This window comes from Cupressus sempervirens, chromosome 9 (assembly GCF_028749045.1).
Source record: "Cupressus sempervirens isolate cs-2001-9-10 chromosome 9, ASM2874904v1, whole genome shotgun sequence".
Taxonomy (NCBI): domain Eukaryota; kingdom Viridiplantae; phylum Streptophyta; class Pinopsida; order Cupressales; family Cupressaceae; genus Cupressus; species Cupressus sempervirens.
This window is the reverse complement of record NC_143126.1, coordinates 461,303,749-461,331,230: the sequence shown is the minus strand read 5'-3', so window position 1 is coordinate 461,331,230 and position 27,482 is coordinate 461,303,749. Positions and strand designations below refer to the sequence as shown.

The 27,482-nt window shown below is 37.2% G+C and overlaps 1 protein-coding gene across 1 annotated transcript; it reads right to left on the bottom strand.

Moving 5' to 3' along the window:
* Window positions 1-645: 645 nt before the first annotated feature.
* Window positions 646-27,482, bottom strand: LOC149539333 (large ribosomal subunit protein uL6-like). The gene is made up of 3 exons (XM_089800638.1): window positions 26,991-27,482; window positions 1,434-1,556; window positions 646-1,066 (listed from the first exon to the last, which is right to left on the bottom strand). The coding sequence occupies exons 1-3, from the start codon at window positions 27,351-27,353 to the stop codon at window positions 983-985; spliced, it is 570 nt and encodes a 189-aa protein (XP_089656764.1). The 5' UTR covers window positions 27,354-27,482; the 3' UTR covers window positions 646-982.

Here is a 27,482-nt window from a genome sequence, read left to right as displayed (position 1 = left end):
GTAAATATACTAACAATGCATCTGGAGGCCTTAAATGAGGTTAGAAATTACTTAAACCTGCCTAAAGACAAAAACACAAAATGTCTCCTGTCAATATTTGTGTTGGCAACTTACGTAAAGACAAAATCGAGTCCAAAATCAACAACACATGATAAATGTTATCATAACAAACTAATGTTTTATAGGACCCCCATGTAGAACCATTGCTATAAATTAAATTACTACCTATGTTACCCCAGGTTTATGGGACAGGGGGACGTGGGGACAGGGAAACGGGTTTCCAGGACTGATTTTTTTTTCTCGGAGCAGGGGACGGCAGGGGACGGCAGTGGGAACAGCTATATAAAAAGTAGAGAAAATTTTAAATATATAGGGAAATTTTAAATATCCATATAAAAACATGGATATCACATGCTTATATAAATTATAAAACCGTAAGATATAATGTTTGTGTTAAATAATTTAACTTTAGAGTTCACATGAGAGTGGAAATCAAACAAATTATCAAAACTGAAACATTAATTTTATGGGACAGCCAAGGGAAAGGTTTCCGGAAGTTTCCGAGTTTCCGGGACGGGTGGACGTGGGGACGTGGTCAATTTTTGCCGGAAACGCATCCCCAGGTAACATAGATTACAACAGTAGTGAAGCAGGCCACCCACAAATTTTAAGTTTCTTTCACAGCAAAATTGAGTCCAGATTTGGCATCACCTAACCAATGTCAAAATATTCGAAGGCCTATTTAGAACTATTGCAATATTACAGTAACCAAGCAGGCCCCTACACGTGGGGTTTCTTTCACATCAAAATGAAGTCCAAATTTGAGAATACCTAACAAATGTTAAAATACTAGTACCTCATAAACCCATGTTCGCAAATCCATTTTCTCAAATACATATAAAAATTGAAGTTTTAATTTTAAACAAATAACCAGCTCTGCGCATTTCCTAAATTGTACAAACAAAAAAAAATTAACTGTCGTTCACTCTTCAGCAATGTGGCCTTTCTCACTCACATAAATACCATCCAGAAACTTTCTAATATCCTTGTTCTTCACGTGGCATTTCTGCAAGAAAAAATGAAAAACGTGATGGCACATATTAGAAGAGGCCCTTGTAATCTGATATTTCATTTCCTACAATTATTTGACATGTTTCAAACCAAAACTCCAACATGTTATAACAAGCAAAAATAGTACTCATCTGAGGATTCAAACATAACACAAAATTGCAATTCTCTTCTTAGCATCTAGTAGTTTGAATTCCAAACAATAAATAGCACATACCCAGTCCAAAATATCTAAGAAACTTGAACACTATATTCTTAAAATCATAGTACCACACATCAGTCCATCAACATTCGTGTAACACTTGAAATAATTGAATTTGTGTATATGTGATGCATACAGATTCAGTAAGGAGTAGATAACAAACCTGGTTTATCAAAGCAGCCGACCTGGACACCAACTCAATATCATTCCCCTCCAAAACCAATTCATCCTTAACTTTTTCCGACCTGGTAATAGTAACACCCTCCAAGAGATTAACCTTTCTCACCTGCAGTAAAATTGGGTTTAGGTTCTGCAAATGCAAAAATACAAAAGAATATCCTATTACCTATTATACACCAAACTATATTTGTATCAAAAGGAATGTATAACCATAGATGTTAGCATAATATGTTGATACTTTCAGCTTAAAAGAGCTTAGAGTACACATAAGATTATGAAAAACTGGCATCATAATGGTGTACTTAAATAACTTGGTTGAACAATAGCAAAGACAGCTTTCGCTGGACATTTGTCAAAATACTTTTCATCTAAATAAAGACTAGAGTCAACATTTACATTGGCAATATACAACTTTTCACTACCAAAAATGCATGGTTAAAATCAAAGTTGACCCAACACTGTCATGCACTGTAGCTTGTTCAAACACAAACTGAGTTTCCTAACTCAAGATGGTATTAATGCTTGAATCTGCCAAACCTGGTTTAAAACCCTCCTCTATTCAATGAAGGAAAATATTACATGGTAATAAATTGACCTGTGCTACACAAACTAGAACCCACAAGTAAGAATATATCACTATTGCAGGTTTAAAAGACAGAAGAATTTCATTTTGTCTAATATCGTATAATTTATTTATTTTTATTTTGTTTCTTCTACAACCCCCCTAAAGTTCGCCTAGAGTTTAAAATATATCATGGGGTGCACCATCTTAGTCTACAAGGAGGTCTTGACTAACAATAATAAATTAAGCAAGACTGGCATCAGATACAGGAGGGTATATGTACACTACTCGCAGGATATCACAACCCTCTAGACTATTATACCCAAAACTAATTTTTTCTGCATGATTCCTTGTCATGCATTTCCTAAAACCTCTCTATCACTTCTTCCTATTATACAATTCAACTCCAAAATGAAAATAACAAAAATCAATTACATGGTAGCAGATAGAGAGGAAACTACTTGCCCTGCAATAAAATTACAGCTAGCCTACTGTCCATTAGTTAATAACTACTTGAGTTTTCCAAAGTATTAAGATATATCCTCGTGTTAGAAAATACTTCTTAATTAATCTTGCTCAGATTATTAAAAAACTCCTTAGTTAATCCTGCTCGGATAAAATAACTCCAACGGTACCCACAATTTAAATAGCATCTAAAAAAGATTATAATATAAATCAAGAAATCAACCCATATTAAAACTTATCATGGGTTCAAAATAATATAAAAATAGGAATAAAAGAAAAATCATTGAATCGCAAAGAAAAAACTACAATAATTTACCTCGCTTATATTTATAATTCTCAGCACTGTTCTCATCTTAACATATTAAAGGTTTTAACCATAGTTCAAAATCTTGTTCTCTGCCACTTATCAGCGAGGCTTAAAAACTTTTCTCAGCAAATATTGGAGATAAATCGGTAACTTCTCAGGAAAATATCGAGAATTTAAAAAATGAATTAAATTTAATTTAAAATGCTTTTTTTTTTTGCAAAATTCAATAAGGAGATGCATCTAATGAGTCAGTAAATGAGTAAACAAACCAAACAAGCTGAACTAGATATTATATAAATGCAATACGTAACAAAATCTCATCCTCATGTGGAATGTCAACGGCTGGCAGCCATAGTTAAAGACTCTAAAGTCTGAAGCAAACTAAAAATAGCAAATTGTCATTGTAAAAAGACAAACAAATACAAATGTCAAGTGCAAGATAAAATTAGTCTACATCTTCCTCTTCCCCTTCCCAGTAGCTCTAGTAAAAACTAAGGGACTGGGAAGGGGTCTAGCCCTAGCAATCCAATGTGGCTATGGTTGTAGTTGTGTCTCAATAATATAGCTGGTATTGGCACTAGCAATGACTCCTCGTCTTCTATATACTCACTCTCAGTGTCTAAGTGTCCTCACTCTCACTGCCCTCCTCCTGAATGTCATCCAACCTCTGTGCAAAACCACCCTCTTTTCAATCGGTATTTTCTTCAAAAATCTCTTTGAATCCACTTGCAATAAGTCTACAACGCTTCCAATGACTATTTCTCTCCACCAAACCCTTCTCTTCTCCTACAAAGATTGCAAATTTCAAAATGGGCCACTAGATGGTATCTCGTTGGGCTTCTCCTGAGATTTTTCCAACTTCCCGGGAGAAGCATGCCACTTCTTGGCAAGAAGTTTCAAACTTCTCGCCTGAGATTTTGGCACCAAAAACTTGTATTTCCTCTCCACTCCAAACTTCTCGCAAGAAACTGATATATCACCCACTTATCAGCACTATTATGAACTATGGTTTTAACTAAGTTGGCAGACAGAATCCAGGATATGACAATTTTTAGGAGGCTGGTTGTCTATTAAAATTTAAAACGAATATTAAAAAAAAATCTCAACCTGAACACAAAATTAAGTTCCCAATATTGCATGTCATTTGTTAAGGATTTTGACTCTCACCACTGCATTCATCTTATTAGCATATAAAGGGTTTCAAGCATTGAACAGAAATCAGAAAATGGCAATATTTGGTAGGCTGGTTATGTGTCTTCAAATAAATATAAAAATCATTAATATACACACATCTGCAACCTGAAAACAAGAATTAAGTTTATATACCACTTCATCTATGTTCCACGGCAATTCAGGAACGGGATGGGTGGAATCATGGATAGCAGGGAGCATGTTTAATGGATGGCAATCTAAAGGCCAATTTTTAGGGACAGCAGAGGAGGTGCAGCAACATACCGACAAGAACTCCCATCAAATCTTCTCCATCCATTATTCTCCATGTCCCATATTATCCACTGACCATCCTTGAAGCTTAACTCAATTACCTCGTAACACTTGTCACTTTATCCTTGCTTGATGTCATGCAATAAGTATTAAGGACCCTTGACCTTCCTGTTTAATCCTTAGCCCTCCATTTTCCAAAAAAAAAATCTACATATTGTACACATCCTAATCACATGAGAATCCACTTTGAATGCAATAATATGCTGTCAAATCATGAACACATACAATCAACATTGGGCAAAACTACTTTGTGTAACAAAGAGATCTTTTACATAGTTCAATTCATATTAAATTATGTTTTTATTGAGATTTTGTAGTGTCTAATCCAAGTGTTTAATTTGTTGTTGTGTTAAGCACTTCGGTGTTTATGTTTGTCTGTTCTATAGCACAATTGCATGCACAAAGAACCAAGGAGTATCATATATTGTATTAAAGTATAATTCCTGGTGACATGATCATTGCAGAGACAGAAAACATGAAGCAGACAAGAGACAAACTTAAACTGGGTTACATACTCTTTTCTGTGGCTGAGCTTGGCAAACCCCATGATGCTCAAATATAAGATCCCAACCAGGAAAAGACCCCAAATAGCAAGGCCACATGAAAATAGGACAAATATATTTTCAGAATGAAAGATGCAGGAATCCATATCAGTCCTGACCATAGTTGGAAAACTCGCCGAGTTTCCTAGCTCAGCGAGTTTTTCACCAGTTAACTCGCCAATTTAAAAACTCGGCAGACTGGCAAAAACTCGTCGAGTATTCGGCGAGTAATCGTGAAAAACTCGCGATTTACTGGTGAGATTTTCACCCACGGCCTGTGACGGATTAAACCAGCAGTGAATGTGTTTTTTCTCATTCTTTCTTGTATTTGCATTGTTTAGAGCCTTGAGGAGTGAAGAGAAGAAGGTTTGGAGGCATTCTTGGCTGATTGCAAGTGATTCAAAGCGGATTTGAGTGGATTGTAGAGGATTCTAACCGATTTTAGAAGACAAATTTCTTTCCAGGTATGTTCATCTTATCATAGTTTGAAAACTTTTTATAATTTTATAACAAATGTTCTTTTGTTTTTGTTGTTGTTAACTTGTTTGTAAATGTTTTCAAATCATTTAAAATCATTTTGAATCATTTGAAACCCTAGCTTCTAAGGATATGGTTGAAGTTTGTTGTTTGCTAAGGATATCGTTGAAGTTTGAAGTTTGAAACTTTGAATCATTTGAAACCCTAGCTTCTAAGTTCTAACTTTGTTTATTCATTTTTCTATATATTTATGTGTAGGGCAGCAGTCAACCATTAAAAAAATGACAAACCCGCAAGAAGAGTGGCCACAAACACCATGCCCATCTGGATATATAGGCACTCGGCCTAAAAATGCAAAAGATAAGGCATGGCGGTATGCCTATGAAGCTCCAAATCCAAATGATATTGGGAAGGTGATATGCATTCCTTGTGAGAGAATTATTTCTAGAGGCATAAACCGCCTCAAATACCACCTTGCAGGCATAAAGAAACATGACTCAAATCCTTGTCTCACGGTAACTGATGAAGAAAAAAAATTCATCCATGCCCTACTTGCAGCTGCTGAAGAGAAAAAATTGAATAGGGAGAGGGCAAAATTAGCTACGAGGGCAGCCATAGCTGAATCAGAAGGAGCTCCTTTTGATATGCAAGAGGAAGAAGAAGCACTTGAGAACATACCAGGATCTCTTCGTGGCCCATGGATCCGCAAACAAAATTTCTCATTTACCGGTTCCACTCCTTCTACATCTCCTACTTCTTCATCATCACCATCCCGATCCCCATCCGAGATAGGTGGTTATTTTGTGCCCAGGAACACACCTGGAGCACAGCCATCATTAGAGGGCACTGCATGGTTTAAGGAGGTGCATGAGCAAACTGATATTGCAGCAGCTGATTTTTGATTTTTCAACAATATCTCAATGAATGCCGTTGATAGTCCCTATTGGGTCAATATGGTGAATGCAATGACAATATCAGGCAAAGGGTACAAGCCGCCTAACCGCAAGGATATGAGTGGAAGGTTAGTATTTTACTATTCAGTAATTGTAAATAATTGTGATTCACTTTAGTTCATTGTTATATTTTAAATCTTAATTGTTATAACTTATTTCCTAATTTTTTACTAACACTTCCACTTTATTTAATATTACACCTAAATTTTGTAGGTTGCTTGACAAAGCGGTTGGTAGGGCAACATTGTTGATAGAAGACCAAAAGAAAGAGTGGAAGAAGTATGGCTGCACCATTTTATCTTATGGGTGGACAGCTGGAAGAAGTAGAACCATTATTAACTTCTTGATTGCTTGCAAAGATGATGTGGTGTTTTGGAAATTTGTCGATGCCTCCAACAAAGTGAAAAATGCAGCCACATTGGCTTTAATGTTGGAGAATGTTGTCATGGAGGTGGGAATAGAGAATGTGGTGCAAATAATCACAGATAATGCAGCAGCATACATGGCAACAAGTAGATTTAATTTTTTATATTTGAATCAATATGAATCATGAATGTAATGCTATGGATAATGGTATTATTCAATTTAGATTTGATGTAATTTGTAAATACTAAATATGGAAAGTTTGTTACTGATTATTGATTTTTTGCTAATCTTTTAGGTAGAATCCTCCAAGAGAGGCATCCCACACTTTTTTGGTCACCTTGTGCAGCACATGTCCTTGACCTTCTTTTGGAGGATATAGGAAAACTTGATTGGGTGAGTCCAATTGTGAAAGATGCTAGGCGAGTCACGAAATATATCTATAATCACCCATGAGTTCTCAGTTTGATGAGAAAAGCCACTAAAGTCAAAGATTTGATGAGACCTGCTATGACAAGGTTTGCAACGGTCTTCTTGACATTGCAAAGTATTCTTGACCACATATTGGCTTTGAAGCAAATGTTTGTGTGTGCTGATTGGGTTGCTTCACCTTACTCAAAGAAGCCCGAAGGAGAGGCTGTGGCACAAATAGTGTTTGATGATAGCTTTTTTGCAAAGGCTAAGGAGATTCAAGTTTCATTATCAATTCATAACTTACTATGTTATTAACTAATTTGTATTTTTCAAATTTCAAATGTAGATGTCTCTGCCCCTGGTTCTAGTCTTGCGCACATGTGATGGGCAGCAATCCCCAATGGGAGGTCTTTATGAGGCCATGGATAGGGCGAAAGAGGCTGTTAGAAGTTACTATCACAGGGTTAGTCTCAGATTTGACCCCATTTGGGAAATAATTGATAGGAGGTGGAAAAATATGCTCCACCAACCTATTCATGCAGCAAGCTACTTCCTCAATCCCAAATTCAGGTACTATGATAATTGATTGTCCTTGAAGTTGGGATTTTAATAAGTCTTTATTTTACTTTACTTTTTAAGGTTGTGTAGTAAGACTTGATATCATTTTCTATTTGTTTTAGGGCTGATGATTCCTACTCAAATCGTAATGGAGAGGTCATGGAAGGTCTCTCTAAATGCATTGAGAGAATGATATCAAGTGAAGAGGAGAGAGACCTTATTGAGACCGAACAACAAATCTATGTGAAATCAAGGGGTCCTTTGTTCTCTTCTATGCTAGCAAAGAGAGCAAGATCTACTCAAGCACCAGGTAAGAGTCAAACTTTAAAAATTTTGCTAATTGATAAGTTGTGCTTCTGACTTTTTTTTTTTATTGCTCTATAACTTTTTTCATTTTGTTTTGCAAATGCGTGGTGGGCAAGTTGGAGTGGCAATACCCCCAATTTAAGGAAATTTGCTCTCAGAGTCCTATCCCAACCTTGTAGCTCATCCCATTGTGAGTGCAATTGGAGCTTATTTGAGTCCATCCATACAAAGAAAAGAAACAGATTGACTCAAAAACAGCTTAATGACCTTGTTTATGTGCACTATAATCTTAAGTTGCGCATAAAAAAGGCACAGCTCTTAGAACTACCTGGTCCGCTTGATCTAGATGAGATAGATCCTTATTCTGATTGGACAGCACAGGAGCCAAGTCCATTGTTTACACTAGATGAGATCGCTGATTTGGAGAGGCAGGCCATGGAGGGGGAGGCTAACGCTAATTTTCAGTTCACTATGGATGACATTGAGGATGAGGACGAGGATGATGATGATTCAAGCGAGGATCAGGCATTACCATTAGGAGGAGATGCATCCTCTTCTAGGACGCTGAGCCAGTCAGTAGGGACGTCGAGCGAGGGGGCACAGCCACAAAGTTCACAGTCACGCAGCTCACGCCCTATCCCAGTGTGGGGCACTTCCTCTAGGACTAGACCCCCTCGCTTTCCTGCTAGTGCAAGTGGAAAGAGGAAGATGTGATTGACATTGTCACATTGTATTGATGTATTTAGACTTTTAGTATTTAGTTCTAGTTTGACAGATTGAAACTATTTAGTAATTTACTATTTTGCTTCCTACCATGAGCATTCTGCAGGAGAATGCAATTTTGTACGCATTATGCATTTATATATATATCTAAACTTTCTTTCTTTCTTTTGTATTGTCTTTAATTAACTTATTAGATGCATCTTCTCATTAAATTTTGCAAAATAAATGTATTTTTAATTAAATTTCAGCGGTTTTTTAGGTTCCCGAGTTGTTTTTTAAATCGCTGAGTTTTTCCCGATTAAACTTTTGGGGGGCTTGGTGAGTTTTTGCATTTGGCGAGTTTTCCAACTATGGTCCTGACCATCTCCCTGATCATAGTAAATGGGTTTAAACTTTAAAGAAATGGTAAGTGTCAACCAGGAAAAGATCCCAAATAGGCAGGGTGCATGCAATTAGAATAAATGCAAAAACACGTGAATATTTTGGAAAATGGAAGCTTTAGGAATCTACGTATCAAACCAAACTCTACCCTTTGATCATAATGAATGGGTCTAAAAGCTTGGTAAATGTGTCAGAAAATACTGTAAGCTACTGTAACAGGTTATAGCAAGTTCCACAGATAGATAGATGGATGGATAGATGGTCAGATAGATAGATGGATAGATACACGTATTTACATGTGTGTGTGTGTGACTGTACCATCAAATTAGCAATTAAATTAAGGATATCAGCCACTCATGGTCCAAATGTTGGATATCAGCCTATTTTTCTATTATCCTCAACAAGCTTGAATGGTATGTCGTGATAATTTAATCTTGCCTTAATATTTTCAAATTTTGGTGCACAATGTTGCATGTAAGACAAGAAGGTCATAAACAATCTATCATATTCAATTAAGAAACACATAATGTCTCATGCCGGAAAGAAATGTTTGTTATGCCTCAGCTTTACCTATTCCAAAAGCATGAAAACAGTTGAGTTTTAGTTTAGCTAAGTCAATGGTTTTAAGTTTTGTCATGCTTTGTGTTTATTCATCTCTCTTTTTCTTTGAATATCATATCATGGTGTCCAAGGGCTTGAATATCATGGTGGCCAAGGGATTGGGGAAACAACCAATGGAGCTTTGTGTTGACTAAGCATCCATATTCAGTTGGCAGTTGAACAAGGATTCATGCGGCTTAGAGTTCCTTTGGCCAATCTCCAAGCATTAAAGGGCTTTTGCCACGACCATCTGAAGCATGCAATGCATTCAACTTTGTAAAGATGGAGTTGAAAATGGCTACACAGATCCTAGTAGTCACCTTTCTACTTTTGTGCAAGGTCTTGCAATGACAGGTATATAAGGGTCCGTTTATGTCAGCAATATTCAAAAGCATACACAAGCTCAATATTCAAAAACATAAACAAGCTCCATTGTAATGAATATCATAAGCATGCCCTTTGTTAGGTCTCCAGTATTAGTCTCTTTTATCATAGTGGTAAGACAAGCCGAGACTGTCATAAGTATTATGGTTATGGTTCTATGGAATCTTTGTTTTATCTTAAAGGACCTTTGCAGTGACCAATACTAAACCATACATCTGAGCAATATGGAATGGTTTAGTGTGTTGCAGCAGCCATCAATGATTCTCCTGGGAGAATTTTGTTGTGATCAAGGAAGTGTAAGCCCTCCTATGTCAACATGTCAAGGGTATATCTACATGTAAGCACTAGGAAAGTGTCAAATGTCTAGCAAATCTGTAATGTCCCTATTGTTGATGCCCTGGTTGGCCAAAATCACAATTACTGAGAATGCACAAGTAGAATAAAATTAGTAATGTTATACACCTAGTTGAGATCCTAAAATATGTTAGGAAATAATTGAAATGTAATACACAAATTAGACTTTCCTTTTAAGAGATATTAAAAACATTGATTATCACCACTAGGGTTAGGACATTAAATTAATCACAAGGTATATTGGGTTTATTGTTGCAGTCCAACCATAGGAGAGGCAAGACAAGGGATGTATTAGGGTGACTTAATAAATCCTCTACCCTAGGCCCAAGAGCCAATTATGATCCCTCTTGGCTTCATGTCATTCATATGAGAGTGTGTACCTAGTGAGGTGTCCATAATCTATTTATCCTCTGCCTAGGCTCAAGAACCAATTATTATCCCACTTGATCTCATTTAGCTCTTGCCATCAATATGAAGTGTCATACCTAGTGAGGTGTCCATAATCTATCAGTCCTCTATACTAGGCCCAAGAGCCAATTATTATCTCTCCCAGCCTCTTGAGGCTCTTGCTATCTATACGAGGGGTGGGGGTGGTAAGTAGTGAGGTATCCATAATCCATCATCCTCTAACCTAGTCCCAAGAGCCAATTGTTATCCCTCTTGACCATGGGTGGCTCTTGTCATCTACATGAGCGGGTGTACCTAGTGAGATTTACAACAATCCACTAATGTTCTACCCTAGACCCAAAAGTCGATTATTATCCCTATTGGCCTTGTGTCTCTTGCATCCATATGAGGTGGTGTACTTTGGTGTTCATAGTTCATTAATCCTCTACCCTCTACCCTCGGTCCAAGAGACGATATCCCTCTTGACCTTATGAGGCTCTTGCCATCCATATGAGGAAGATGTACCTAGTGAAAAGTTTATCATCCATTAATCCCCTACCCTGGGCCCAACAGCTAATTACCATCCCTCTTAGCTTCAGAATGCTCTTGTTGTGGGGGATGTACATACCGAGGAGTCCATACTCCATTAGTTCTCTATCCTAGAACCGAGAACTAGTTATTAACCCCACTAGGCCTCGTACTAGGCCTCATGTGGGTCTTGCAATCCAAATAAAGGGGTGTACCTAGAGGCATCCATAATCGATTGATCATCTACCCTAAGCCCAAGAGCTGATTATTATCCTTCTTGGCCACATTTGGCTCTTGTCATCCATATCAGGGGGTGCACATAATAAGATGTCCACAATCCATTAATCATATACCCTAGGCCCAAAAGCCCATAATCATCCTTGCCTCATGACTCTTGTCATCCATATGAGGATCACCCTTGCCTCATCGCTCTTGTCATCCATTAATTCTATACCTAGTAGAGTCATGAATCAGTTGATCCCTAGGCCCAAGAGTCGATGATCATCCCTTGTTGGCATCATGTAGATCTTATCATCCATATGAGGGGTTGTACCTAGTGAGGAATCTGTAATCTATTAATCCTCTACCCTAGGCCCAAGAGCCAATAACCATCCCTCTTGAACTCAAGTGGCTCTTGTCATTCATATGAGTGGGTCTACTAGTGAGCTATCTTAAGGAGAATAAATGAGTAAATTGGAAAGGTTAGCAATTCATATAAGAAAAAAATTGTCAAATAACATCTTCATCATTCATACCACCATTGAAGATGAATGCTATAGTCTGGAATTAATAGTAATCCCTAGTCTAATCCACCTATGTGCCTGATTAATGATGTGTGATGAATTGATCTGCTCATATGGACTTGTGCCTGTTATTCTTGGTTCAATACCTCCCTACTAGTAAATTTTATTTACATAACTTCACCTCTCTTTGAAGAGGGATGTATCTTTTAACAAATATAACTCTTGGGATGGACATACCCATTCTTAATAACCTCTTTTTATCATAATCGCTGCTCTTCCATAATCATTGCACATTAAGCATAAAATTTGTTGTCCTTAATAACTGTCTTTACTTAATTTCTTTCATCGTAACCTTCTTTTATATATCTTCCTATCACTAATCACTGTTATCTAGTGTTACCCCGATGTTGGGGTGCGACATTGGGGGGGGGGGGGGGGGGGGGGGGGCGTCGGGATGAGTTTTGGGTGCGAAAAAAAAAGGGGTTTCAGGCGGCGAGGGTGCGAAAGGGGGGGGGGGGGGGGGGGTGGTTGCATAGTGTGTATATATATATGACTGAAAATGCTAATTATGAAATGATACTTCAATATATTATATAACATACCAAATATAGTTGAATAGAGAAAATTGAAATGCAATTCACAAACCATAAGTTCAAACTTGAAACTTGAAACTTCATAACTATTGTGATGTGAATATCAGGATTTAACTGTGTGATTTTTGAGTCAAACTCGATGACCCATGTTTCATGAGTAGTGATTCAACATGAATCCATCTCTCATGAGAATAAATGGAAGTCTCGGTGCTTCACCCCTGTGAGCATCACCTAGATCCAATGAGTGCTAAGTGTTCCATTTATTCTCATGAGAGATGGATTCATGTTGAATCACTACTCATGAAACATGGGTCATCGAGTTTGACTCAAAAATCACACAGTTAAATCCTGATATTCACATCACAATTTGACTAGCTGTGGAAATCATCTCCTACTTATCAATTGATGAGCTTAAGGGGCTTTCTAATGAATGGTTCATAAGGCACAACACTTGGTGAAGGTTTTGCAAATGGGGTTGCAAGCTTTGGGTTTAACTATGGAGGAAACTTCGTAGTTAAGCGCGCTCAGGCTGGAGTAGTACTGGGATGGGTGACCTCCCGGGAAGTCTCGGTGCTTCACCCCTGTGAGCATCACCTAGATCCAATGAGTGCTAAGTGTTCCATTTATTCTCATGAGAGATGGATTCATGTTGAATCACTACTCATGAAACATGGGTCATCGAGTTTGACTCAAAAATCACACAGTTAAATCCTGATATTCACATCACAATTTGACTAGCTGTGGAAATCATCTCCTACTTATCAATTGATGAGCTTAAGGGGCTTTCTAATGAATGGTTCATAAGGCACAACACTTGGTGAAGGTTTTGCAAATGGGGTTGCAAGCTTTGGGTTTAACTATGGAGGAAACTCCGTAGTTAAGCGCGCTCAGGCTGGAGTAGTACTGGGATGGGTGACCTCCCGGGAAGTCTCGGTGCTTCACCCCTGTGAGCATCACCTAGATCCAATGAGTGCTAAGTGTTCCATTTATTCTCATGAGAGATGGATTCATGTTGAATCACTACTCATGAAACATGGGTCATCGAGTTTGACTCAAAAATCACACAGTTAAATCCTGATATTCACATCACAATTTGACTAGCTGTGGAAATCATCTCCTACTTATCAACTTCATAACTATTACCAATGACCATTTAACAAATTAACTTAGTTCAAGATGCAAGATTCAAAATTCATTGTTCAAATATGAATATCATATATGATAATATCATAAAGATGCTCATGATGACAATGAGCCGAGTAGCATGAAACAATGAAATGAAATAATGTATCGTAGCCATATCAAAGTGAGCACAATCAACAAAATGACAAAATGCCAATAATGAGAATGGAATCATCCCAAGTGCTCTCTAAGCATGCATAAAAAACAATTTTTTTTTAAAAAAGAAAAAAATTAACTTTTTGGGTCATTCAGCCAGCTGCACCCCGCGAGCACCCTAGGAGTTCCCTATGATTTTGGCCTCCTACCCGTCTCGAGGACGAAACAAGGATGAGGGGATGGATTTTTGCCGTCTCCAACGCCATCCCCTTTTTGCCAAATTCAAAAACGTCCCCAAAAATGGAAAAAAAAAAATAAGCAAGAAATTTGGGGATGGCCAGCAATATTGGGGACAGCCTTGTCGTCCCCCAGTCGTCCCCAAAACTCTTGGTCGTCCCCTTTTTTCCTAGCTAGACAAGTAAAGGCAAAATACTAAATTTTTGCTTTTTGTGCAGGCCCGTAGTTGTCTTAAAGACATAATAAAAGTATGCAAACCATGTTTAAAAATGACGTACTAGCTAAGAGGAAGAAAAAAACATGAGTAACAACAACAGAAACAGTGAGGAAAGATTGCATTTAGTATTTACTACTTACTATTTTAGTTGGACTTCTCTTTATTCCATTCTGGTTTCATGCATAACACTTAAGTCTTTAGGCATTTTGATTTTTGCTATGTGTATGTGATATTGTTATAATGGAAGTACTTAGTATGTCATTTGATAATTTTCCATGTATTGATATTCTAAAATGTCTATGGTGAATGGTTTATCAATGTTACGAGATGCATACTTGAAATTTGTCTCTCCATATAAAGAAATCCCCTATGTTTTTAATCACCGTCCCTTGAGGTCCCACCCACTAAATTTTAGCTTTGACCCATCCCCTTACCGGAAACATGTCCCCGCCCCCTAAAACGTCTCCGTCCCCGAAACTTTGTGGAGCATAGGTCACAACCTTTCATGATTTCTGCCCTTCAAAATTTATAACATTTCATAATTAAAACCCTTTCAAAGAGTCACTTCCTTATTTTCTTTCCATTTCTTCTACATCCATTAATCCTTCTTTAATTCGTACTCCCTTCTTTCCTCCTTCCTCCATATCCGCTTTCAAATGAACTCTCCTCCTTTTTATATCTTGTGTTGAGGTAGTCACAACTATTCACCGCATATCTCTTGACCTTTTATTAAAGTTAATTAACTTGTATTTATGTTATATTATATTTTATTATTATTTTATTATTTATTTTTTAAGTTCTAATTTTATTACTATTATTTGTTATTAATCCTATTTCAGGAAGAGTATATTAAAATAATAAAAAGTCATTGGTCAAGGTCTCATTCTATCTTGCACTTGAAATGGTTCAAAAGATGCTGGCCATTCAAGTCCTCTTAAACATTTGTTAAAAATGATAAAACCATCTCACTCATTAAATTACTTGCGGTGAAGATCTCTCAAAAAATATAAATAAGCAGTCATATAAAGAGCTCTGTCAAAGACTTCATGATCAAAGGTCTTGAGAAGTGCAGTAAGGGAAATATATGACAGTCGTGTGATCTCCTTAGGAGGTTCATGCAGCAGAAAAAAAGACAACTTTCCATAAAGGCATATCTACTTTGACAAACAAAATGAGCAAGAGATAAGAGTAAATGATCATAGACGATTTCACAATGACCTTTAAGTGATTAATTTTAAAGATTGCTATGCTAACGATCCAAAGTGTTGAAGACAGTCATATTAATAAGGCAATAGAAAAGACAGTTCGAGTGACAGTGATACATCAAGGATAGTGAGAACATGAAGAAAGCATGATAGTGAATGTTGAGATCCTAAGTTGCAGATTCGGCCCCTTTGTGCTGTCGTTTCCAAATGCGAATCGTATCAGAAATGGGTACGATTAAAATACCTTCCAAATTCGCCATGGATGCGTTTTTGGCTAAGCTGAAACGTTTCAGTAAAAATCTCACCAAATCCGGTCGAATCCAACATCTGTTCGAAAATTTCCAAAACGAATCTGGACGGATTCTAATGATTTTTGGAATGTGTTTTTTCTACAGCGAATCTGGATGAAATTTTAATGATTTTGGGAAGGCTGCACGATTTTGGTAATGATTTTCCCAATTCGATGGCAGTAAAATAGAACTTCTAATTCGTTGCAGCAGGACTTAGTAGTTAAATAGAGCCATTCTTAGTATTCCGCCAAGTCGTTTGCATTTGCAGAGGGCATTTTGATGCAACACGGGTCGTTTGCATTTGCAGAGGCATTTTATATGTTCTGTTCGCCGTTTGCAGGAGAACGGCAGCCGTACAGGTCACGGCATCTGCTCGCTGTTTGCAGGAGAAGGGCAGCCGTACGGATCACGACATCTGTTCGCCATTTGCATAGCGTATGCGTTCGTGTTCAAAGGGCTTGTTTTTGAAGATTATTATGTGATCTGAGTTTCAGATTTAGATTTAGTAATGTTTCTTAATGTTTTATAAGAATAAATATATTACAATAATAGATAAGACGTCTATTATTAGTTAATGGTTATCTTGTAAATATCTTTAGCTTTAGTTTGCTTTCGTTTTTTGCTTTCTCTGGAATAGAATGTTTCTATTCTTTACGATCGTTTCCTAAGGAAACATCGCCTCATTCTTTTGTATAAATTGACCTTTCGGTCTCTGTTATTTATAAGCAAGTATTTACCAATTACCTCGTAATATGGTATCAGAGCTAAATACTTAAATTTTTTCGGAAAAATTTATAATTTCTTCTTGAAATTATTTGTTTAAATTTTTCCAAAATTATTTCAGCTAATTTCTCCAAAACCCACCTAGGGTTTTTCTGCTTGGAGAAATTCCCGAATTACGGGTCTGCAAATCGCGTGGAAATCGTGGCCATTTTTTGGAGACTCGCGTTTTTGGGGTGAAAATCTGCATGTTTCTGTATCAAATCTTCATGCTCTTAGCCGTCTCAGTCTGTCATCGTGCTCTGGGAAGCAGATTCGACCATTTTTCATCAAGAAATCTGAAGTTTTTTCAAGCTTTTTTCAGCTAGGGCCGTTTTTTTTCGAAACCCTAATTTTTGAGGTCCAAAAAATTCTTTGTTTGCAGATTCTTGGTGGGTTTTTCGAGAGCTCAACTGGGTTGTCGTCCGTTTTTTTTGGGTGCCTCAATTTTTGTGCCTCAATTTTCAAGCTAGCAGATTCAGAAAACGACAGCAGATTCCTTTTGGGTTTTTCGAGCTCTCTTTTGGGTCATTCTCTGATTCTTCTGGGTCTTCCGTATTTTTGCCTCGAAGAACGTGTCTTCACAGATTTTCACAATTTTTCATTGGAAAACGTGCCATGGCATCTCTGACAAATATTCTGCTCGAGCATAATTCCAAATTCAATGGTCGCAATTATGGAACCTGGAAGCAGCGCATCATCGCAATCTTCAAATATCGAAACACCGATCAACTTGTTCTGGGTGTTAAGCAGCGTCCGACTTCTCCGGGTCCTGATCAAGATACATGGGATCTAAACAATCGAGAGGCAGTAATGCTTCTCAAACTATCCGTAGCTGATGACCAGCTTTCTCAGATTCCATCCGACAAGACAGCGGCCGAAATCTGGACACATCTAAAAGGTCTTCATGAGACTTCCGACAAGAGCAGAGCCTTCTTTTTGAAAAACACTCTGTTTTCTATTGTCATGGATGAGCGCACCTCGCTCCAGGCACACCTGAATCGGATTCAAGAAATCCGTGATCAGTTACTTGCCATCGGTCGCAAGATGGAGGAAGAGGATATTGTGGTAATCACTCTTCGGAGTTTACCAAATTCCTATGAGCATTTTATCGAGACTCTCAACATCACATCTACTGGTGTTGATCTAAAGTTCACTGATCTCTGCACCCTGCTACTTCAGCAAGATCGGTGGAAACAACAGTTCTGTAGCAGCTCCAGTTCCACCTCCACTGAGCAAGCCTTTGCTGCGAAATCCTTTCAGAAGGATAAGGGCAAGTTTCAGCAACCATCTCAGCAGAAGTCTTCTGCTCCAGCATCCGATGGTACCAAAAAGAAGAACATTCAATGCAACTATTGCCACAAGTATAGTCACATGAAGGTTGCATGTCGGAAACGCTTAGCTGCCCAGTCTAAGCAATCAGGTTCGCAACTCAAAGCGAACAGTGCAGAGCACACTGAGCAGGCGGAATCTGCCTTCTATGCCTTCATGGCTAAAAGACCCGCAGATCATGTACAGTCATCTGCCTGGTACATTGATTCAGGTGCCTCTCGACATTTCACTCATTGCAAAGATTGGTTTATTGACTACCAACCTTATTCAGATTCTGTTATCTTTGGTGGTGGAGAAGAGTACACGGTTGTTGGTAAAGGCAACATTCAAATTCAGTCTGTTGGGAGGAAGCTCATATTCCTTGATGTGTACTACGTTCCAGGGATGGAACTAAATCTACTCTCGGTCAGTCAGTTGCTGCGACATTCTCCACACTTGGCAGTCACCTTCAGTTCACATCAGTGCACCATCACTGATCGGGCGACTAAGTCTACTATTGCAGTTGGTCTTGAGGATCATGGTCTTTTCAGACTTACTGATTCTGGTGATTCTCAGGACTTAGCTATAGCTGCTCGGCGATCTTCCATCAGCACACTTTGGCATCAACGATATGGGCACAATGTGCATTATCTCTCACAACTTGCTCGGGATGAGCTTGTTCTTGGTTTGCCAGAGATTCAAACCCAACACCTTGGAGTTTGTGACGCATGTCAGGCTGGGAAGCAACATCGCACACCTTTCCCCAGTGGCGATTCTTGGCGAGCTTCTCAAGTACTTCAGCTTGTTCATGCTGATATCTGCGGCCCTATGGCCACTCCTTCTGTTCTTGGGTACAGGTATTTTCTGTTGTTTGTAGATGATTTCAGTAGAAAAATGTGTGTGTATTTCCTTAAAAAGAAATCCGATGCATTTATTGTATTTCAGAAGTTTAAACCCTTAGTTGAAAAAGAGTCTGGGAAATCTATTATTACTCTTAGATCAGACAATGGGGGGGAATTTTGTTCTAATGTTTTCTCCAGCTTCTTGGATACACATGGCATCCAATGCCAGTTCACCACACCCCACATGCCACAACAGAACAGTGTAGTTGAACGTCGAAACAGGACAATCACCGAGATGGCTCGTTCCATGCTCGAACACAGACATGTTCCGAAGTGTTTTTGGGCAGAAGCAGTTAACACTGCAGTTTATCTGTTGAACCGGTCACCCACAGTGGCGGTCAAAGGTAAAACTCCGGAAGAGGCTTGGTCAGGTCGCAAGCCCAGAATCAATCACCTGAAGGTTTTTGGCTCTCTTGCTTTTGTTTGGATCCCTGATGCTTCACACACCAAGTTGGATGCCAAGAGTCAAAAACTGATGCTTGCTGGATATAGCAGTCTTCACAAAGCCTACCGCCTTATTGATGTTGAGACATCTCGTCTCATATACAGCCGCGATGTAGTCTTTGATGAGCAGCGAGGACCATTCATGCCTGTTTCTCCCGATCATTTTTTTAAATTTTTGTGAAGTTTTTTATGATTAATATTTTGAATATTAAGAGTATTTATTTATTTTTGTAAAGGTTTTTAAAATAATAGGCAATAGTTGAGATTGAGATTATAGTATACAATTCATAAGTTTTTGTGTAGTCCTTAATGAATTAAATTTATAAATTATAACTTTTAAGTAATTTATAGATACAATATAATTTATTAATTTAACTTTAATTTTTTGATATTTTAGTTTTAATTAAACTTACAAAACTAACAATGTTTATTAATTTATATTGTGTTTCAATATGTTTTTTTATGTATAGATTATTTTTCAATGTTTATTAATTAAGCCGAGAGGCTTTCTACAGTGGCAGCAATCTTCAATGTAAACATTTTTTATTTTGAAAAAAAATTGACGTTCATTTACATGTCAGAAAAACAAAATAGAAATAAACTAAATATAATTATAATTAAAATCGTGAAAATTATAGAGAGGAAATGGAAGTAAAATTGAGGCAGATCAAGAGTCTCAAATCATTTCCTCGCGCCTCTTAGACTCACATAAATATGCGATCAAAAATAGACTCCTCGAGAAGGATATCTCTCGGCTTATTTTATATATATAAAATATATATAAGCTAGTTTATTTTCATATATGGAATTTAACAATATTAATTTAAAATATTTATAAACATAAATAAATTTTAGTATTTTACATTATAGTAAATTAAAAATAACAAATATAGACTAAATTGTTTTTTGATAGGGACTAAATTATTATATTGTATAATAATATATTAATAAAATAATTAAAATATTAAAAAAATAGTAATAGAAATGTTAAAATTTAAATAAATAGTAATAAAAATGTTGTATTATAAATTATAATTTATATTTTGATAACTGATCAAATATTTCTCATTTATTATTTAATAATTGGTTTTTGAAATCTTTGTTAACAGGATTATGGCAACTAATGTTAGCTCATCCACCTTCAAAACCGATCCAAACTCACCTTTATGGAAATATGTACAAATGATAGAACAAGTAAAAGGGGGTGGAACATTTGTATGGATATGCAATTTTTGTAATGTGAGGTACAAAAGTTCATACAGTCGTGTGAAAGCCCATTTATGTGCGATTCCCCAACAGGGTATCAAAGCATGTCCTAGAGAGGATGGTAATGGATTACCACCTTAACAAATTGCAGGATATATTAGAGAGCAAGAGGAAGCAGATGCAAGAGTTTCACGTGGCACAAACCATCCTTTGAAGAAAGGGAAGAAATCAAGTAGGCAACCTCCTCCATCTCATGACTTCCCTGATGTTGTAGTAGAGAGCCACCCATTTTTGGATAAAACTGAAGAAGAACATGTCAAGGGAAAGAGAAGCAAGGGGCCATTAGAGAGAGCATTTAAGAATGATGCAAGAGAGATTGCAGATCAAAGTGTTGCAAGATGTTTATATGCAAATGGTTTGTCATTTAATGTTGTACGATCACCATATTGGCAAGATATGTTGAGAAAAGTAAATGAAGCTCCAAAAGGGTACATGGGGCCAGGATATGAGAAGGTGCGTAGCACCTTACTAGCAAAGGAGGTAAAAAGCATAGACACTGCCTTGGCTCCTATTAGAAACTCATGGAGACAAACAGGGGTGTAAATTATTTCTAATGGTTGGAAGGATGCCAAAAATCAGCCATTAATCAACGTGATTGCAGTGTGCCCTAAAGGAGCAATGTTTCTTAAAGCTGTGGATTGTGAAGGGCAAGTAAAGGATGCACAATTTATCGCTAACATCCTTATACAGTGCATTCAGGATATTGGCCCTCAAAATGTGGTCCAAGTAATAACAGATAATGCAAAGAATTGTAAAGCTGCAGGGATGTTGATTGAGACGCGGTTTGATCACATATTTTGGACACCTTGTGCAGTGCACTCTCTAAACCTCATGCTACAAAAGTTGGGTAGGAAAATAAATTGGATCAAAGAAACCTATGCAAAAGCTGAAGAGATCCAAATGTTCATCACAAACCATCACATGTCACAAGCCATTTTTAGATCATTTTCCCAGTTGGAGTTACTAAAGGTAATTGAAACACTTCAACTTTTGAATTTTGTATTTCACTTTAGTAAGTATAAATTTAGATTTTAAACTTGAATGCATCTTTGTATTTTTATTTTTATTTTTTTATGTTGAATAGGTTGCTGAGACCCGATTTGCATCAAACACAATCATCTTGAGGCGACTTGTGAAGGTGCGAGAATCACTTGCTAGCATGGTTATTAGTCAAAGCTGGTCACTATGGAGGCAATCCAGTACTGAGAGGGCAACAAACGTAAAACAAATGATCCTAGATAACACTTGGTGGGAACGAGTGGAATATCTTCTTAGTTTCACTGAGCCCATCATGAGTATGATTCGTTATACCGACACGGATCATCCATGTTTGGGAGAGGTATATGATGGAATTGACTCAATGCTTGAGAAAATGAGACACATCATCAATCAAAAGGAGCAAGATCCTGAAGAAACTTTCTTCAAAGAGGTGCAGACAATTTGTGTTGAGCGATGGAATAAAATGACCACCCCAATTCATCTTCTTGCATTTGCCTTGACTCCCAAATTTTATAGCGATGAAATTCTTGCTATGCCAGCAAGGGTGCCACCATACAGAGATGTGGAAATTAGTGAAGGATGCAGGAAAGCACTTACAAAACTCTTCCCAGATCGTAAAATGGAGAATATAGTTACGAGTGAGTTTGCTGATTTTGTAGCTTCCAATGGTCAAAGTGCTTCCGCTCTCCGTGACAAGTATATGAAGGATGCTCATGCTTGGTGGTACCTTAATGGCCATCATCACCACACCTCCAAACTCTTGCAATCAAAATTTTATCACAAGTTCTTCCATTTTTATAACACCCTATAAATTTTTATTTTTATTCTTTACTATTTGTAAATACTTGAATTGACAAAAAATATTAACTTTATTTTGATTGACAATTTTTTATGACTCTCCCTTTGATTCAATAGGTTGTTAGTTCCTCTTCATCTGAGCGAAATTGGAGTACATACTCCTTTATTCACTTAGTGAAACGCAATCGATTGGCAGCAAGTAAGGCAGAAGAACTAGTTTATGTGCATTCCAACTTGCGCCTTTTAACTCATAGTCACAATGAGTACAAGGAAGGGGGCATAAAGTATTGGGATGTAGATCCAGAGAGAACTGATTTGGATTTTTCAGCTGCAACACAATCTTCACCGGACATGCAGACGGATAGCAACTGTCCTAGTGCAAGTGGTTGTGGGGTTGCCTGTAATTCTAATCTGCATACATCATCTACTGTCAATTATGATGTTGATGAACTTATATGATGCGCAGTTAGTAACTACTGTGAAGATTGATGCTGCAGTTAACTAGATGAACAACACCATGCATTCAGTCACTCACAGAATTACAGGCGATTAGGAATAACTTTCTTTAGTTTGTTTTAACTTTTATTTAATCTTCGTGTTGTCTGCTCCATGCAATAAGGCAAATTGCTGTTTCCAGCAGTCATTGGCCATCTTTTACTTATTGTTAGTAAGTTAAACCTCAGTTCATTCCCTTGATTAGTGTAGTTTTTACTTAAATTTCTCCGTGCATGTGAATGCACACTGGGCAGTTCAGGGGTGAGAGCATTTGATTGCTCTTCTTCAAGTTCATATATTTTACAGTCTTATGCAGTTCAAAAGATGTAATCAGAAGTTCAAAAAATAATAAATCCTATTTTCTGCCTCATAACAGAGTATGTTCTGTTCCGAATTCGATATATCTATCATAAAATTCATGTTTTGACATATTGATAGTAAATTATCATATTTTGAATTAGTAATATTAAATTATTACTGAAAATTCTGAGTTTTGTTTATCAAATTATCATGCATGACGTGTTATCTAAATTTTTAAGGCTTCAAATATTTATATAGTTATGATTTCTTATTTTTTATTTATTTTTCTTTATTAGCGTGCCCAAACGTACCTAACCTCCCCAAAAAAAAGTGGTGTACTAGCATACCGTACCCACGTACCCGTACCTGTACCCGTATCCGTATCGGCAACTTAGTTGAGATCCATTTGACAGTTGCAAAACAATCATAGAGGAATAAAAGGTGCAAGTCTTATCAAGTATACTGTATATATAACAGTAAAGAATAACATCATGCAGCAGCAATAGTCATAAGGATCGATCTGGTTCACACAATCAACAGTGAGATCAAGGATGAAAAGATTACTTTAAGTTTAGAAAAATTGATGAATTCTGATCAACACGTGGCATGGAGGTTCACAAATGACATAGCAATAGGATATGCATAGGTCAAGCTCAAAAAATCAGTGGTTTGTCAAGCTCAAAGGGATAGTTTCCTAGAAAAATGTCAATTCTCCTGAGTCATTGATCTAGGTTTCATTAGAGCTTGCAACTGAAAAGTTTTAAGAGATGCTGACCATTCAAGGTTCACTTGTCATGATAACTGAAAAGGTTTATTTGATGCTGGCCATTCAAGTTCACTTAAACATTTGTCAAAAATGATAAATCATCTTCCTGTTGATCCCCTCAGTGTGAAAATCAAAATCTCCCAACAAGCATGAATGGGCAGCCATATAAAGAGTTCTGAAAACGGTTTTTAAAATGGAGGTCTCAAACAGAGCAGCAATGTTGGAAAAGTATTATAGTATGATTTTCTTAGGAGGATTATACAGCAGAAAGAAAACAGCAATCCATAGAGAAGGCATACCTACTTTGGTAAACAAAATGAGCAAGAAAAGAACAAATGATCATAGCATATTTAACAGTGAGCTTCGAGTGATTGACTGTCAGGCTCACTGTACTTAGGCATTGAAATATTGAAGGCAGTCATATTGATATGGCAATAGAAAAGACTGATTAGGTGACAGTCATGCATATGCTCGTCATGCAAGGCCAGTAAGCACATGAAGAAAGGATGACAGTGAATAGTGAGATACATTTGACAGTTGCAAGAAAGTCATGGGGGAATAGAAGGTGCAACTCTTATAAGTGTGTATATATGACAGTGAAGAGTAATTTCAAGAAATGGCAATATTTATAAGAATTTGTCTAGTTCATAACAATCAAAAGGAATAGAAGGTAAACACCGAGGATGGAAAGATTACTTTAGGACAGCTTAATAATATCATAGCAGTAGGATACACACAAGTCAAGCTAAAAGGGATAGTGATCTGAAGTTCTGAACACTTTCCTAAGTTAGTTTCCTAGTTAAGTATCAAGTGTCCTGCAAGTTATTGGTCTAGGCTTCATTAGATCTTGTGCTTGAAAAGGTTTGTGGGATGATGGACACCCAAGTCCTCTTAAACAGTTGTCAAAAATAATAAACCATCTTACCCAATCAATCCCTCACAGTGAAAATCTCAAAACAAGCATGAATGAGTACCAACATATAAAATTTTGAGAAATATTTTAAAGGCAGAGAGGACTTGAAGAGTGCAGTAATATTGGAAACATATGACATTAGTATGATTTTCTTGGGAGGCTTATGAAGTAGAAAATAAAGCAGCATCCCACAGAGAAGGCATATCTACATTCATAAATAAAATGAGAAAGAGATGTGAAAAATTGATCACAGCAGATTAAACAGTGAGCTTCAATATTGAAATGGCAATAGAAGAGACTGTTTGGGTGACAGCAATGCATACACCAACCATGCAAGGTCAGTGAGAACACGAATAAAGCATGGCAGTGAACAGTTAAGTCCATTTGACAAGTGCGAAACCATCAAAAAGAAACAAAAGGTGCAAGGCTCATCATAATATATGACAGTAACTAATAATTACAAGCAACAGTGATAGTCATAAGGTTTAGTTCATAACAATCAAAAGAAATCGAAGATAAATACAAAGCATGCAAAGATTATTATAGGACAGATTACGAACTGTGATCAACATATGACATGGAGATTAACAGATGATATAGATGTAGGATATGCATAGGTCAACCATCAAACACAAAGGGATACTGGTCTTTTGGTGATTGAATTGAAGTCTTTTAGGCTCTTAATAACCATAAATATGAAAGAAGGATCAAAGGACTGCGATATATAAAGCATGGCAGTCAGAAAAGATAGAAACGGTCATATGTCTGTAGACTAAACGAGCAGAGATTACTATCATGGAGAGAAACTATGATAAGAAATGGGTGAAGAAGTCATGACTGTAAGGAGATATTATTATAGTGAATACGGATTGTGTAAACTGAGCAATGATAATTATGGTGATAGTAAAGACATGATGAAGGAGAAGGATATTCATGAAGTGTATGGACATAACACTAGCATAACATTTATATCCATTTCAAAACAATTTAATCATAACATAATATGACATACACTCATTGACACTACCCCTTTTCCAATATCTCATAACACATAGCTGTCCACTTCAAATATATCATGCTCTGTTTTGGGATTAGTGATGTGCCAATAAAAGTTGTTTTAATGTGACTTGCACCTCCATGAAATATTTTAAAGCTCCTTATAAACTGACACTTCAGTCCATTTCATCCTCTGCCATACATAATACTCTCCTTTGAGTTAGTTTTCTAACCGTCCACAACAGTGTCACAGGTCAGGGTGAGGGCAAACTTTCACACTCCAGAACCAATGTAACAGTGGACAGAGACTAGGTGGACAAGTAACAGTGGAAAATGCACAAGATGGCAGTCCCAAAGAGGACAGTCCTCGGTAAAACAAAGTGAACAGGCTGCATAAAACAGAGGCTAAGTCAACCTGGGTTTCCAGGATAGAGGATCCTGGATGGGGAAACAGGTTTCCAAGACCAATTTTTTACCTTTGAGCAGAGGACAGCCATATTAAGAAGTAGAAAAATTTTAAATTATTTAGGGACATTTTATAATATTCATATGGAAGCATAGATAAAGCATATGTTTAAAAAATTTAATAGAGAGTTAATATTACAGTGAAAGTCAAAAAAAATTATCAAAACTCAAACATCAATTTTATGGGACATCCAGGGGACCTGTGCCTGTTTTTAGATGGCTCAAATTCGGCGGAAACACATCCCCCAGTTAAACTGATACAGAAGTCATCGAAATGAAAGTATGGTAACTTTGAAGGCTGTAAGGGCAGTATCCAAAAGGCCTACAAGAGGACAAGCCAATAGACAAAAGTCATAAATGGCCAAGGGGATAAAAAACTATTATATTTACCAGATATTCCCAAACAGAGAATGCAGGTAATGTCGAGATGAGCTAACAGTGGAGAGTGTTGTATTCTTACACATAGATAAGATTCCTAGACGGTCCTTTAAGGAAAGATAAAAAGAAAACAGATTTTGAACATCAATTAAGCCACAGTCATGTTAGAGACAACCCTCTACAAATTCCTTACCCAGCACAAATTCATTTCATAATGACGCAAGAACCCTGACTCCATTATGACCATCATTTAAACTACGATTTTACAACCCGATCCACAAATAAACCCATCTCACAAAACTATCCATAAAAAACAACTGAAAAACAACGCTTCTACAGAAAGGTAAAAAAAAAAAAAAAATTCAACACCCAGAATACCTTTTTCTCTCCCAGAAAGTTCCTGATCTCAATGTTGGTGCTGTTGTTTCCGATGCTGGCATTAATGGGAAAGTGAGCATACACAAACCTCATCTTGTACTTGAATCCCTTGGTGACACCAGTGATTAGATTCTGGACATGGCTCAGTGCAGTCCTGATAGCTGCCATTGTTTTCCTGGATCCAAACCAGGCATCCACCTTCAATTTCCTGCCCTTTTCAGTGAGCTGAAAGTCAAGATTCAAGTGCTTAAAATTTCTGCTAAGCGTGCCCCGGCGGCCTGTTACTCTGATCATTTTGGCCTTTATTTCAACTTTTACTCCCTCTGGGATGTCCATTGTTTCTGACGCGATAATTGTCTTCATTTTTTCTTAGTTAATCTGTTCTCAGACCCAGGAACTACAACAAGGGGGATGAAAACTCCGAATATCGCCTCTGGGTTCTGACAAGAGCGTCAAAGGCCTTCCTCTCACAGAGCAGGAAAACAAATACTC